Source organism: Periplaneta americana, chromosome 17, assembly GCF_040183065.1.
Source record: "Periplaneta americana isolate PAMFEO1 chromosome 17, P.americana_PAMFEO1_priV1, whole genome shotgun sequence".
Lineage (NCBI taxonomy): Eukaryota > Metazoa > Arthropoda > Insecta > Blattodea > Blattidae > Periplaneta > Periplaneta americana.
Genome location: NC_091133.1, coordinates 121,955,428 through 121,971,999, shown reverse-complemented (window position 1 = coordinate 121,971,999; position 16,572 = coordinate 121,955,428). Strand labels below are relative to the sequence as shown.

Here is a 16,572-nt window from a genome sequence, read left to right as displayed (position 1 = left end):
GAAGTTCCTGGGTTCGATCCTGACCGAAGCCATTTGGATGTTCTAGATTGCATATGAACAAATTTACGCGTACGTCGGGTAATGAAGTGGGTACTTACCTCGAAATTTTGATGTGGGGAAGTTTTACCTAGATTCATCTCAATCAGAAGCGAAGTTCCTAGGTTCGATCCTGACCGAAGCCATTTGGATGTTCTAGATTGCATATGAACAAATTTACGCGTACGTCGGGTAATGAAGTGGGTACTTACCTCGAAATTTTGATGTGGGCAAATTACCTAGATTCATCTCAATCAGAAGCGAAGTTCCTGCGTTCGATCCTGACCGAAGCGATTTGGATGTTCTAGATTGCATATGAACAAATTTACGCGTACGTCGGGTAATGAAGTGGGTACTTACCTCGAAATTTTGATGTGGGCAAATTACCTAGATTCATCTCAATCAGAAGCGAAGTTCCTGCGTTCGATCCTGACCGAAGCGATTTGGATGTTCTAGATTGCATATGAACAAATTTACGCGTACGTCGGGTAATGAAGTGGGTACTTACCTCGAAATTTTGATGTGGGCAAATTACCTAGATTCATCTCAATCAGAAGCGAAGTTCCTGCGTTCGATCCTGACCGAAGCGATTTGGATGTTCTAGATTGCATATGAACAAATTTACGCGTACGTCGGGTAATGAAGTGGGTACTTACCTCGAAATTTTGATGTGGGCAAGTTTTACCTAGATTCATCTCAATCAGAAGCGAAGTTCCTGGGTTCGATCCTGACCGAAGCCATTTGGATGTTCTAGATTGCATATGAACAAATTTACGCGTACGTCGGGTAATGAAGTGGGTACTTACCTCGAAATTTTGATGTGGGCAAGTTTTACCTAGATTCATCTCAATCAGAAGCGAAGTTCCTGGGTTCGATCCTGACCGAAGCGATTTGGATGTTCTAGATTGCATATGAACAAATTTACGCGTACGTCGGGTAATGAAGTGGGTACTTACCTCGAAATTTTGATGTGGGCAAGTTTTACCTAGATTCATCTCAATCAGAAGCGAAGTTCCTGGGTTCGATCCTGACCGAAGCCATTTGGATGTTCTAGATTGCATATGAACAAATTTACGCGTACGTCGGGTAATGAAGTGGGTACTTACCTCGAAATTTTGATGTGGGCAAGTTTTACCTAGATTCATCTCAATCAGAAGCGAAGTTCCTGGGTTCGATCCTGACCGAAGCCATTTGGATGTTCTAGATTGCATATGAACAAATTTACGCGTACGTCGGGTAATGAAGTGGGTACTTACCTCGAAATTTTGATGTGGGGAAGTTTTACCTAGATTCATCTCAATCAGAAGCGAAGTTCCTGGGTTCGATCCTGACCGAAGCCATTTGGATGTTCTAGATTGCATATGAACAAATTTACGCGTACGTCGGGTAATGAAGTGGGTACTTACCTCGAAATTTTGATGTGGGCAAGTTTTACCTAGATTCATCTCAATCAGAAGCGAAGTTCCTAGGTTCGATCCTGACCGAAGCCATTTGGATGTTCTAGATTGCATATGAACAAATTTACGCGTACGTCGGGTAATGAAGTGGGTACTTACCTCGAAATTTTGATGTGGGGAAGTTTTACCTAGATTCATCTCAATCAGAAGCGAAGTTCCTGGGTTCGATCCTGACCGAAGCCATTTGGATGTTCTAGATTGCATATGAACAAATTTACGCGTACGTCGGGTAATGAAGTGGGTACTTACCTCGAAATTTTGATGTGGGGAAGTTTTACCTAGATTCATCTCAATCAGAAGCGAAGTTCCTAGGTTCGATCCTGACCGAAGCCATTTGGATGTTCTAGATTGCATATGAACAAATTTACGCGTACGTCGGGTAATGAAGTGGGTACTTACCTCGAAATTTTGATGTGGGGAAGTTTTACCTAGATTCATCTCAATCAGAAGCGAAGTTCCTGGGTTCGATCCTGACCGAAGCCATTTGGATGTTCTAGATTGCATATGAACAAATTTACGCGTACGTCGGGTAATGAAGTGGGTACTTACCTCGAAATTTTGATGTGGGGAAGTTTTACCTAGATTCATCTCAATCAGAAGCGAAGTTCCTAGGTTCGATCCTGACCGAAGCCATTTGGATGTTCTAGATTGCATATGAACAAATTTACGCGTACGTCGGGTAATGAAGTGGGTACTTACCTCGAAATTTTGATGTGGGCAAGTTTTACCTAGATTCATCTCAATCAGAAGCGAAGTTCCTGGGTTCGATCCTGACCGAAGCGATTTGGATGTTCTAGTTTGCATATGAACAAATTTACGCGTACGTCGGGTAATGAAGTGGGTACTTACCTCGAAATTTTGACGTGGGCAAGTTTTACCTAGATTCATCTCAATCAGAAGCGAAGTTCCTGGGTTCGATCCTGACCGAAGCCATTTGGATGTTCTAGATTGCATATGAACAAATTTACGCGTACGTCGGGTAATGAAGTGGGTACTTACCTCGAAATTTTGATGTGGGCAAGTTTTACCTAGATTCATCTCAATCAGAAGCGAAGTTCCTAGGTTCGATCCTGACCGAAGCCATTTGGATGTTCTAGATTGCATATGAACAAATTTACGCGTACGTCGGGTAATGAAGTGGGTACTTACCTCGAAATTTTGATGTGGGCAAGTTTTACCTAGATTCATCTCAATCAGAAGCGAAGTTCCTGGGTTCGATCCTGACCGAAGCCATTTGGATGTTCTAGATTGCATATGAACAAATTTACGCGTACGTCGGGTAATGAAGTGGGTACTTACCTCGAAATTTTGATGTGGGCAAGTTTTACCTAGATTCATCTCAATCAGAAGCGAAGTTCCTAGGTTCGATCCTGACCGAAGCCATTTGGATGTTCTAGATTGCATATGAACAAATTTACGCGTACGTCGGGTAATGAAGTGGGTACTTACCTCGAAATTTTGATGTGGGCAAGTTTTATCTAGATTCATCTCAATCAGAAGCGAAGTTCCTGGGTTCGATCCTGACCGAAGCGATTTGGATGTTCTAGATTGCATATGAACAAATTTACGCGTACGTCGGGTAATGAAGTGGGTACTTACCTCGAAATTTTGATGTGGGCAAGTTTTACCTAGATTCATCTCAATCAGAAGCGAAGTTCCTGGGTTCGATCCTGACCGAAGCCATTTGGATGTTCTAGATTGCATATGAACAAATTTACCCGTACGTCGGGTAATGAAGTGGGTACTTACCTCGAAATTTTGACGTGGGCAAGTTTTACCTAGATTCATCTCAATCAGAAGCGAAGTTCCTGGGTTCGATCCTGACCGAAGCCATTTGGATGTTCTAGATTGCATATGAACAAATTTACCCGTACGTCGGGTAATGAAGTGGGTACTTACCTCGAAATTTTGACGTGGGCAAGTTTTACCTAGATTCATCTCAATCAGAAGCGAAGTTCCTGGGTTCGATCCTGACCGAAGCCATTTGGATGTTCTAGATTGCATATGAACAAATTTACCCGTACGTCGGGTAATGAAGTGGGTACTTACCTCGAAATTTTGACGTGGGCAAGTTTTACCTAGATTCATCTCAATCAGAGACATGATACAATATTAAAAAAAAAAAAAACATTGCACGACAACCCATGGAGGGGCAAGTTTTCGAACTCGCGACCTTCCGGTTTTGCAGTGTTACGCCGTAACCATGACGTGTTATAATATTTATTTATTTATTTATTTATTCTTATTTATTTTTTTATTTATTTATTTATTATTTTTTTTTTGCAAAGACTGTGCTTTATATTTTGTGATCAGGAAACTAAAAAGAATGTTCCATTGTTGATTTCTGCATTATAATATCACTTGAGGATGTTGACAAAAACGACTTCCCGCATTTTTTAGTAGGTTATTTTACGACGCTTTATCAACATCTTAGGTTATTTAGCGTCTGAATAAGATGAAGGTGATAATGCCGGTGAAATGAGTCCGGGGTCCAGCACCGAAAATTGCACAGCATTTGCTCATATTTGGTTGAGGGAAATCCCCGGAAAAACCTCAACCAGGTAACTTGCCCCGACAGGGAATCGAACCCGGGCCACCTGGTTTCGCGGCCAGACGTGCTGACCGTTACTCCACAGGCGTGGACTACCGCATTTTGTCTTTTAACGCAATTAAAATTCAGTATAATATCTTTGCGCTAATTAACAATATTTATTGACATACTTGGAGAATGTGTTTCTTCAGTAATATTACAGTGTAGTACATAGTCACGAAGCTCAATACGTAGGGAATATGCATCCAAAGACAGTTGAACTTTAGTTGCTAGCCACTAGGATCGCTACTAACGCACAGTCTATTGTTCCTAGTACTCTCAGTTGCTAACCGCTTGGAGCATTGTATCGCGAGAAATGCAAAAAATCACCTCAAGCTTCATGACTGCATATACTAGACTTTGCTAATATCAAGAACTTGGAAATGTTACCATAGCAACTTTTATAATAAAGTAAAACAAAGAACGTAAACCCTTGCCTCTTCTCAGCTAATTTCAATTTGATGAAAACAATAGACTACTCACTGCAGCAAGATAATTCAATCGTGGCCTCTTGCTGGTATTTTTACAGCATGATGGCAAGCCACGAACGAATTTAACTTTATGCAATACAATACGAAATGAGGGGGAAACTTTCAAACTCTTAACATGTCAATTTTCAGAAAATGTTATAAATATTTTGTGTCTCTGTAATGACGAAATTTTACAAGAATCTATAGTAAAAAGCTTTAATGTTTCACCACAGAAAATATTTTGTTCATTGCAGAGATGTATTTGGCATCCGAAGAGTATTTTCTCAAGGTGGACATAACAGGTTTTGAAACTTTGCTCCTCAAATAGCTGAAGCACATTAATAAAATGCATAAATGGTACAGTATATATGTCAAGGCCCATTCTGTCGACCAGAATCTCATATTAAAAGATGTAGGCTAACAATTCACATGAGCGTGGGTTCAAATACCATTTGAGCTGATTAATGGTTGAGTTTTCCCGAGCTTTGCTGCAACTATAAACCGAATGTAGCGTAATCTCATTATAACCCTCTGTTTCACCTCACCAAATGCAGTAACACTGGGTAGTTTACTTACTTACAAATGGCTTTTAAGGAACCCGAGGGTTTATTGCCGCCCTCACATAAGCCCACCATAGGTCCCTATCCTGTGCAAGATTAATCCACTCTCTATCATCATATCCCATCTCCCTCAAATCCATTTTAATATTAGCCTCCCATCTACGTCTCGGCCTCCCCAAAGGTATTTTTCCCTCCGGCCTCCCAACTAACAATCTATATGCATTTCTGGATTCGCTCATACGTGCTACATGCCTGGCCATCTGAAACGACTGGATTTAATGTTCGTAATTATGTCAGGTGAAGAATACAATGCGTGAAGACTGGGTAATTTAGCATTTCGTAAATACTGTAGCTGATTATAAAAACGTACTATGATCGTAATTCAAATATTTAGGAGGAAAATTACAGTGGAAGTACAGAAGAGTGTAAAATTCAAGGAAATAAAACTATGAAAATCATCAAAATTTTAGTAGATTGTCCATGTACTGAATGAGATTCGAACCAAAAGCCGTGGCTTTTGCGCACACTGTTTCCATTGTCGTGCAACTACATATGGGTAGAATGTAACCACTTCCAGAAAAATGTGTGTTTAACAATCTATTTGGTGTGTAAGGAATTGAAACTCTGGTATGTACCAAGATATAGAGAAGGGACATTTCGTCAAACAGGTGTTCCATATCGCCTTGACTGTTTTATGTGACTGACCCGAGCTCTGTTGGCTGGGGATTTCTATTCCGAGTTGTCATGAATCCCACTCTGCGATTAACGACCCTTTTGTCCAGGCCGAGGTTGCCTAGCTACGTCCAGAATTCAATTTTTACTACCACATAGTGCAGTTCGAAACAGCTCCAACTGTATTTCGACCGGACTGGCATTAAGGACTTCGTTCGGAAGTATTGAATACAGACTTTTACTGCGGAAGAGGAAATCATGAATTGACGGTGGATGGTGAGAGGATTGACTGTGGTTATGAAGTGAAATGAACAGTACTCTCACTGTTTTATTCATGTGTGTGCTTGGGATGGACTGTTTTGGAACCATTGACGGTGCGGTTGTGATACAATTCTGGAGTTTTACACCATGCCATAGATGCAGAAACTTCCAAAGTTTCGGTACTACGTATCGGTTTTAACATAATGGAAGTCAATGGTAGACAAACCCATGTGTTGGAGTCGTCACTAAGAAGTAAAGTCTAATTTCTTCATGGCGGCACATGCAGTTAGAAATTGTTCTTCTCACCAATGGCTTGCTTCCATCCCCATTGAAGCACAATGCAAAAGCCTCACTAAAGCTGAGGATTTTCTGGAAGAATAAAGTTCTGTTGTCGTATCTCCTTCCTAGCTGCCACTTCGCTTGTCATTCAATTAGTGGTTATCAATGGTGATGTTCATATTTCAGTTATTTTTGTTTTTGAGTTGAAATAGATTCTAAGCAACACGAACCAGGAAGTGCATATATGGTATATAACAGTGGTAAGTTCGACAGAAATCAAGTTCAACAACCTATAGTTCGACTGCTTACGTAAGAGAATTAGACACGCCCCTATACGGGCACTAAGAAATGGATTTGCCATTTGAATGGGAATTGGTTCTGTGTCTTGTAGTGATACTTCTGTTAAAGGAAAACAGAATATTTTATTGATTAGGACATCCATATTGACCACAGATTTTAAATTAATGAACTCTTCTTTTTCTATTTGAGAATTGTGCCGTTTGTGAGACGGAACTGTCGAAACCCACTGTGGTACTAGAAACGCATAAACAAGTCTCGGGACGGGCAGGAAATGCAAGTACAGTACTGTATTCGTTGATGGATAACCAATAAGAATTTGTATTCATTTCACCTGCCACACCCACTACCCTTATTGGACTGAACTTTCAATTCTGTTCTGTCGAACTTAAGGAGAGTTCACTGTACTTTTTTATTTAATATCATAGTTTCATTTGTGTTTGTAATTTTTCAAGGCGTTTGTCGGTCTAATGTAGATACATCCTGTATAAGGAGGCGCTGCATTATAAATACTACTAAGGATATACAGGATGTTAAAAATTTATGCCATATTTTGAGAAATGGTACCCCCGTAAAAAACAAATAACTCATATTAGAAGATATGCTCTTCTTAAAATGCTGATTTCAAAGTTCTTGTTTCGTACAAAATTTAATTTTATGACCCATGTTTGTTAGACTTTTTTTCTTGCTTTGATTAATCCTACAAGCTCTCAGAATATAGAATGATTTTTAATGCAAATCACATTGAACATATCGTTTGATGTTGTGAACAAGTAGGCCTAATCGTATCTCGGAAGATGTTAATTTTTGGATCGATGTTTATTAGACAATTTTTTTTTTTTTGTTTTCATGAACACTGCAACCACTCAAAGCATTGAATGTTTTTTTTATTACTCTATATTTGTTTTTTTTTTTTCGTTGAACTATGCAAGTGTTATATTTTCTAACGAATTATTTGTTTTATTTTCAGATGGTTCAAGCGATTCAAGTACTTCGGTTTCACCTTTTAGAATTGGAGAAGGTAAGAAAATAAAGTTTCTTTCTACAAAGTTTCGGAAAAGTCACTTTATAATCCATGAATTAATTGTAGTAACGTAGTGATATAGAATTGAAATTGCAATTGAAATTGAATGAAATGAAATTGATACGTCACGTGGCAGTGTTTTGTTATCTATTAACCGCCTCTCTACTTTTAGCACGTTGCTCTCATTCCGAAAGAAGGTCATTTCTGTACTATTAGGTATATTACTACAATAAAATTACTAGATTCAGTTCACAGTGACTTTTCGGGCTTTGTATACTTCACTGTCTTCATTAGCTTATGCAGTTAGCCGTATCAAGAATAAGACACGATTTGAGAAACGAAATATTTTGATATTCCCATTAGGCTATATATAATACATGCATTACACATATTGTTGTTGTCTTACATTAATAACACTGACATTATTGTTGTTGCCACTGTCTTATATCGGAGGTAAAGAGCTGGTTTCCTGTCCCGTGGTGGGTTTGAATCCCGCTTAGGCTATACACGTGGTCGGATTTTTTTTCATCGATATTTTTCCCAAATCTAAGGCGAATGCGTTTTCGCACATTGTGCGCAAGGGTTCGACCGGCTCTGTGGATCGCATCCCGTCATAGCTCGGGTGGTAAGAGCACTCAGTGCGCCAAACTGAGAGTCCTAGGTTCGATTTCCGGTGTCGGAACAAATTTTTCTATATTAATAAGCATTTACGTGATGATTATATAAGGTCATTTATTACACAATATTCAATAGGACGGCGAGGTTTTGCTTTTTTTCTGAGACATCACAGACAATTCAGGATGCAATACATACTTCTTTGTCTTCAACACGAACTTATATAGCATGTTATTTTCTTCAGTCTTTTATTGTCTATTGGACATTTTTTTAGGAAATGTAGGCGTTCCGGTGATGAGAATTCCGCTTCCCTTACAAAAGAATTTTCCATATGGTTGCATCAGCCTTGACTCCTGATCACGTGCGTTACCTGCTTCCCCCCCATTCAGCGTAACAGAACAAATACTGCAGCCGCAGTGCCCGCAGTCAGAGTATTATATCACACAAGTGTGGACGTAAAAATGCCGAAAGTAAAACAAAGCAGACAAAGTTTCTTGCGACAGTTAGTGACTGAGTTTGGCGACAATGTATTTTCCACAGATGATAGTACACTATTTTGTTTATATTTTTACTATTAGAATAATGTTTTGTTTTATTTTAATGTCATATTATTTATTTATTTATTTATTTTTTTTAGAAATGTAAGGTTATTTTATTGGTCATTTTTTCTGTAATTTTTATGTCATAAGCTTTTGAACTCTATTTATGAGTAAGCAACGTATTTTCGGTTCCTACACAATAACAGGCGCATAGGAAAATATTTGGGGCTAAGAGGGATGAAGTTACAGGAGAATGGAGAAAGTTACACAACACAGAACTGCACGAATTATATTCTTCATCTGACATAATTAAGAACATTAAATCCAGATGTTTGAGATGGACGAATCCAGAAATGCATATAGAGTGTTAGTTGGGAGGCCCATATCATGCTACACTCCTCACAAAGCACTTCACTAAGTCTGTTCTTTAATTCTTTTTCAGAGGTCAGCAGAAGATGCTCTTTTTTCTGTTTAAAGTTTCCTTTGCCATTGCTATCTTCCTTTTGACTTCCTGGCAGCAGCTCATGTTACTGCTTTATAGTACACCACAAGTACGAGTATTTGAAGCTGTCCACGAAATTTTAAACGTCTGGATATTTTGCGTTGAATAAAAATATAACTGTTTCCTTTTAAATTGATACCAAATTTTGCATTACTAGAATGCTGTATCTTGAAGCAACAGTAAGAAATATAAATGACAATCGGGAAGAAATTAAACGCAGAATAAATATGGCAAATTCGTGTTATTATTCGGTTGAGAAGTTTTTATCATCCAGTCTGCTCTCTAAGAAGCTAAAAATTAGAATTTATAAAACAGTTATATTACCGGTTGTTCTGTATGGTTGTAAAACTTGGACTCTCACTTTGAGAGAGGAACAGAGATTAAGGGTGTTTGAGAATAAGGTGCTCAGGAAAATGTTTGAGGCTAAGAAGGATTAAGTTACAGGAGAATGGAAGAAGTTACACAACACGCTTTGTATTCTTCACCTCACATAATTAGGAACTTTAAATCCACACGTTTGAGATGGGGAGGTCATGGAGCACGTATGGGCGAATCCAGAAATGCATATAGAGTGTTAGTTGGGAGGCCGGAGGGAAAAAGAGCTTTGGGGAGACCGCGACGTAGATGGGAAGATAATATTAAAATGGATTTGGGGGAGGTGGGATATGATGATAGAGACTGGACTGATCTTGCTCAGGATAGAGACCGATGGCGGGCTTATGTGAGGGCGGTAATGAACCTCCGGGTTCCTTAAAAGCCAGTAAGTAAGTACACAATGACAAGACGTCACAACTCTCTGCAACTGACAGTATAGGGATCCAAAATCTGCGATTTGCTTATGAGATAGTATCTATAATTAGAGCATTCCGGCGAGAAACTAGAATCGATCAAATTTGGCATTTTGAAACATTTAATAGACCCTTGGAGTAGCATCACACAATTAAATTAGCATACTTAAAAATATTTTCAAATATGCAAATTTCGATTGCAACTACATTCGACATTTTAAACTGGTTAAAAGTGGAAATCCTATCTGCGTGGTCCCGGTTATGAAGGGAAGCAGAGGACGGCATTCTGCCCCTCACTAATAGATTACCCCGTACACACGTGTGTCTGTGTATGTGGGCGCGATATAGTCATACCGAGTTGTGCATTACACACAACACTGCAATCCACTTTTTTCATTACATCGCGGTAACCGAATTAATGTTGTTTGGATCTGACGCCGCAGTGAGGTTTTTTCCCCATCCCGCCGTCCCTTGTGCTCTCTCCAGACACATACAGTATAGCGAAACGTTATACCTAATTGCAACCCGATAGGCATGGCGGGTCCCTGCAGGATATCGATTACACGTACTGTATGTAACGTTAGGTTCGCCGCATCCTAATTAGGCTGGTTGTGGATGGGGTGGGGGTGGTGAAACACCCTCTGGCAGTGGCTCGCAGCATTCATATTACTGCACTTGTGGGTGGTGGAAACTGAATAACGAACGCCTTTATTGTGTCCAATACTAGAGTGGTTCCGAAACCCATGAATCATGTGTTCATTTTTGTTAATCCCCTCACCCCCTGTCACCCCGTCACCCCTTCGGCATCCCCCGTCCATGCACTGTGTTGTTTGTGATTGCTTGTTGGTTTGTAAGGGATTTTTTTATTTCTCATATTTTATGTAGGCCTATACGGAAACAAGAAACGAAACTCTGTTGGAAAGAGTCTGTGAAGAAAGAATGATACTGAAACTGATCAGGAAGAGGAAAAGGAATTGGTTAGGACACTGGCTGAGAAGAAACTGCCTACTGAAGGATGCACTGGTGAACGGGAGAAGAGATAGGGGCAGAAGAAATCAGATGATAGACGACATTAAAGCCTGAGTGATGAATCTTTTCTCACTGTGAAAAGAGAGAGAAAGGAGATATGTCTTACCTCATCTGTGTTGTTATTGCGATGGAGGGAGTGAAGCGATGCCAGTGGCGGAAGGGACTAGTTGATACATTCTGTAGCGCAAAATAAAGTAACAAAATATCTCTCTTCGTACTGTGTAGTTCCGTCACTGAGCTTGTCTTTGAAGAAACTGAGTTCTGGTACCCTGTACAATAACAAGGTTTTGAAAAGAATCCTGAAAATTTACAAAATTTACAGACAGAATAGGAAACGAAGCTGTGTTGGAAAGAGTAGGTACGTGAAGAAAGAATGATACTGAAACTGATCAGGAAGAGGAAAAGGAATTGGTTAGGACACTGGCTGAGAAGAAACTGCCTTCTGAAGGATGCACTGGTGAACGGGAGAAGAGATCGGGGCAGAAGAAATCAGATGATAGACGACATTAAAGCCTGAGTGATGAATCTTTTCTCACTGTGAAAAGAGAGAGAAAGGAGATATGTCTTACCTCATCTGTGTTGTTATTGCGATGGAGGGAGTGAAGCGATGCCAGTGGCGGAAGGGACTAGTTGATACATTCTGTAGCGCAAAATAAAGTAATAAAATATCTCTCTTCGTACTGTATAGTTCCGTCACTGAGCTTGTCTTTGAAGAAACTGAGTTCTGGTAGCCTGTACAATAACAAGGTTTTGAAAAGAATCCTGAAAATTTACAAAATTTACAGACAGAATAGGAAACGAAGCTGTGTTGGAAAGAGTAGGTACGTGAAGAAAGAATGATACTGAAACTGATCAGGAAGAGGAAAAGGAATTGGTTAGGACACTGGCTGAGAAGAAACTGCCTTCTGAAGGATGCACTGGTGAACGGGAGAAGAGATCGGGGCAGAAGAAATCAGATGATAGACGACATTAAAGCCTGAGTGATGAATCTTTTCTCACTGTGAAAAGAGAGAGAAAGGAGATATGTCTTACCTCATCTGTGTTGTTATTGCGATGGAGGGAGTGAAGCGATGCCAGTGGCGGAAGGGACTAGTTGATACATTCTGTAGCGCAAAATAAAGTAATAAAATATCTCTCTTCGTACTGTATAGTTCCGTCACTGAGCTTGTCTTTGAAGAAACTGAGTTCTGGTAGCCTGTACAATAACAAGGTTTTGAAAAGAATCCTGAAAATTTACAAAATTTACAGACAGAATAGGAAACGAAGTTGTGTTGGAAAGAGTAGGTACGTGAAGAAAGAATGATGCTGAAACTGATCAGGAAGAGGAAAAGGAATTGGCTGGGTCACTGGTTGAGAAGAAACTGCCTACTGAAGGATGCACTGGAAAGAATGGTGAACGGGAGAAGAGTTCGGGGCAGAAGAAGATATCAGATGATAGACGACATTGAGATATATAGATCATAGGCTAACCGCTGGAACCGAAACAGGCCAACAATGGCCTAATTTCGTGCCTGGAATATGATGATGATGAGATCATAGGCTATGAGGAGACAGAGAGGAAGGCAGAAAATAGGAAAGACTGGAGAATGCTGAGTTTGCAGTGAAAGACCTGCCCATGAACAGAATACTATGAATGAATTTATACGGAAGCAGAGTGTATTGTTGTGGCCTTAGGCGAGATGCTTCAGATCGTCGTTAAAAAATATTATGGTTTATTTAACGACGCTCGTAACTGCAGAGGTTATATCAGCGTCGCCGGATGTGCCGGAATTTTGTCCCGCAGGAGTTCTTTTACATGCCAGTAAATCTACTGACATGAGCCTGTCGCATTTAAGCACACTTAAATGCCATCGACCTGGCCCGAGATCGAACCCGCAACCTTGGGCATAGAAGGCCAGCGCTATACCGACTCGCCAACCAGGTCGACTCAGATCGTCGTTGTCACGGACTGTTCCAAGATAAATTATTGAGAGTTTGATCCGAGGAAAGATCGACACTTTAGAATTCCGATTTGTAACTGTATCGTGCCGTGCTTTGGAACGTGTGAAATTATAGTTTGTCATCGTCGTCATCATCATCATCATCATCATCATCAGAACCCAGATCGTTAGGCATTTATAGGTCTAATACTTAGAAGAGGGGGGAAAGGAACTGGCCTAATTAATTTTTTCACGTTTTAATTGCCTTTTTTGTGTGTCTATTCTCTTTTCTAGATCTACGTTGCCATTTTCATGTTTCAGTTACCTTTTTTCTTGTTTCAATTGCCTTTTTCCATTTTTAATTGCCTTTTTCATGTTTTAATTGTCTTTCTCGCCTGCGTATTGTGCTTTTTTCGTGTTTTAGTTGCCTTTTTTCATGTTTCAATTGCCTTTTTCCATTTTTTAATTGCCTTTTTCATATTTTAATTGCCTTTTTCATGTCTTAATTGTCTTTCTCGCCTGCGTATTGTGCTTTTTTTCATGTTTCAGTTGCCTTTTTTAATGTTTCAGTTGCCTTTTTTCATGTTTCAGTTGCCTTTTTTCATGTTTCAATTACCTTTTTCCATTTTTAATTGCCTTTTTCCATTTTTAATTGCCTTTTTCATGTTTTAATTGCCTTTTTTAATGTTTTAATCTTCTTTCTCGCCTGCGTATTGTGCTTTTTTCGTGTTTTAGTTGCCTTTTTTTCATGTTTCAATTGCCTTTTTCCATTTTTTAATTGTCTTTTTCATATTTTAATTGTCTTTTTCATGTCTTGATTGTCTTTCTCGCCTGCGTATTGTGCTTTTTTTCATGTTTCAGTTGCCTTTTTTCATGTTTCAGTTGCCCTTTTTCGTGTTTCAATTGCCTTTTTCATGTTTTCATTGACTTTTTTCATGTTTTAATTTTCTTTCTCGCCTGCGTATTGTACTTTTTTTCGTGTTTTTAGTTGCCTTCGTTGCTTATCTATTTCATATGTTAAAATACCTAACATTCGGGATATATTTATAACTACTGACATTCTATAGCTACCTTCCGATATAGGCACTGCTCTTTAGCTAAAATATAACGCAGGGTTGAAGTATGTCCGCTATATCTGACTTTTACTGCAATTACAAACCAAGTGGTAGGATGATTGGGAAACGTTACAAGAAAAAAAGAAGAGAATAAGAGAGAAAGAAAGGATTAGAGAGAGGAGTAGGACAGGAAAAAACAAAAAGTGATAGAATAGTAGGGACAGAAAAAGAAGGAAAAAGAAGAAAAAATAGAGGGGTAGATAACAAGAAAAAGAAGAAAAGGGATAAGATACTAGGAGGGGGAGAACAAGAGCCGGAGATGGAACAAGAAAGACAGAAGGAAGGAAAAGTAGGAACGGAAATGAAAGAAAGATAAATAAAGAAGAACTTTAGAAAGGAGTGAGTGAAGAAAGGAGAGAAATTTAATTAATTAATAACAATAATAATAATAATAATAATAATAATAATAATAATAATAATAATAATAATGGCTTTATTTAACCTGGCAGAGTTAAGGCCGTAAGGCCTTCTCTTACACTCAACCAGGATTAAAACTTGCTTACATTGTTGAACATACAACTGGATCGGAATTATGTAATTACATACTGATACAATTTAGGTACATAATGAGATCAAAAGAGGTAGTTACATAAAAATTTACCTCATAAAGTAAAAACAAACATAGTGGAATACATATTAATGTTGTTGGAATTAAATACGAATCACATAAAAACAGAAGCCGATAATTCAATAAAAAAAATGTACAAAGTAAAAATAAAAATAAACACATTAGTATACATATTAGTATTAGATTACAATTAAGTAGGATTCACATAATTAAACCAGAAACCGACAATTGAATAAAATGTACACAAAAAAATGGATTCATAATTAAAAAACAACTGATAAATGAACTCGATTTACATTATTACACAATAAAAATAAGAAACAAAAAGAAATAAAATAAAAATAAATACAGTGGAACACATTCCATTAAATATTTGCAACGCATTAGGTCTGGCAACTCATCATAACATATTTTTCTAATTTACATTTAAAGGAAATTAAAGTTCGGCAGCCCTTGACTTCAGGCGGCAGAGAATTCCAGTGACGAGAAGTAGCAACAATGAAAGATGAAGAATAAAGAGATGATGTGTGCAGTGGTATTTCTAGCGTATTATCATAGCGAGTATTTAACTTATGATACCTAGAAAGACTATGGAATCGGACAGATAAGTAAGAGGGAGTAGAGGTGTGCAAAATTAGGTATAAGAGAGAAAGGGAATGTAACATTCTCCTCTCATTTAACCTGAGCCACGATAATTTATCGAAAGAAGGCGAAATGTGATCGTAGTAGCGGACATTACAAATGAAACGAACACACGCATTATGAACACGTTGCAGTTTCTGGAAGGAACTAGGAAGGAAGAAATAAATGATAATTTATAAAAGAGGAAGAAATACAAAAAGCAAGAGAGTGAAAGGAAAAGCGAAAAAAAAGGAAAGAGAAGAGAAGGAAGATTATAAAAATGGTTTAGCGTCAGGCTCGGCAAGTGTCGTGTTTTATGTGATCCTGGTTAGCTTTGGTTACCGTGCTGTAACTGGAATTGAATAGCCAAACAGTTCCACCCCCCGTTGCAGCTATTCCATTTATATATTTACGCATTGTAGTGAGGAATTCTTAGAATAGACATGTACATTTTTATGCGATTTTTTTTTCGTGTGTTGTTGATGTTGTCTGCTCCCCCTCCAACCCTTATAAATCTATGTGGATGGAGGCGGGTTGCAGCTAAAAGGGCGTGGCCACGTCTTGACGGCAGGATCGCTCGCCTCCCGCCGATCGCCCTGCCTCACCGTCAAATAGATATCACACCACGAGGCTGGCTGTATTGAGATGCTGCTCCCGACGAGTGTGTTTGTTCTTTTTAAAATGTTTTCTTCGAGCTATAAATTATAAATTGTAAGGGCCTCGAGGAATAAAAGAGAATCACTTACAACAGCTTCCCCTATCGCGCCAATAGCCATACTGCAACTTTCAGTGTGTGCAGCTGACGTAAATCTAACAGTAGGTTGTTCACCTGTTTGAGTATTTAATTGTATTATCTGCCTTACAGCTTTTCTTAACTTATATGTGTATCTGTATGTATTTATTCATATTGAAACGTGTAAATACCCGGTGACAGCAGTGACTACTTAAACTCAATAATGATAATTAATAGTGCTGTTGATCGGTAATAATAATAATAATAATAATAATAATAATAATAATAATAATAATAATAATAATAATAATAAATCCCGAAAAGACAAAGTATATGATTATGTCTCGTGACCAGAATATTGTACGAAATGGAAATATAAAAATTGGAGATTTATCCTTCGAAGAGGTGGAAAAATTCAACTATCTTGGAGCAACAGTAACAAATATAAATGGCACTCGGGAGGAAATTAAACGCAGAATAAATATGGGAAATGCGTA

The 16,572-nt window shown here is 38.6% G+C and overlaps 1 protein-coding gene across 9 annotated transcripts in view; it reads left to right on the top strand.

The window, feature by feature from the left end:
* Positions 1–16,572, top strand: part of hth (Meis homeobox homothorax) — a 1,486,930-nt gene that overhangs the window by 196,310 nt on the left and 1,274,048 nt on the right. For all 9 annotated transcript variants that reach the window (XM_069816539.1, XM_069816535.1, XM_069816533.1 and 6 more), the window contains exon 5: positions 7,593–7,643. In XM_069816539.1, the coding sequence (XP_069672640.1) occupies positions 7,593–7,643 (51 nt within the window). The remainder of the gene's footprint in view (positions 1–7,592; positions 7,644–16,572) is intronic.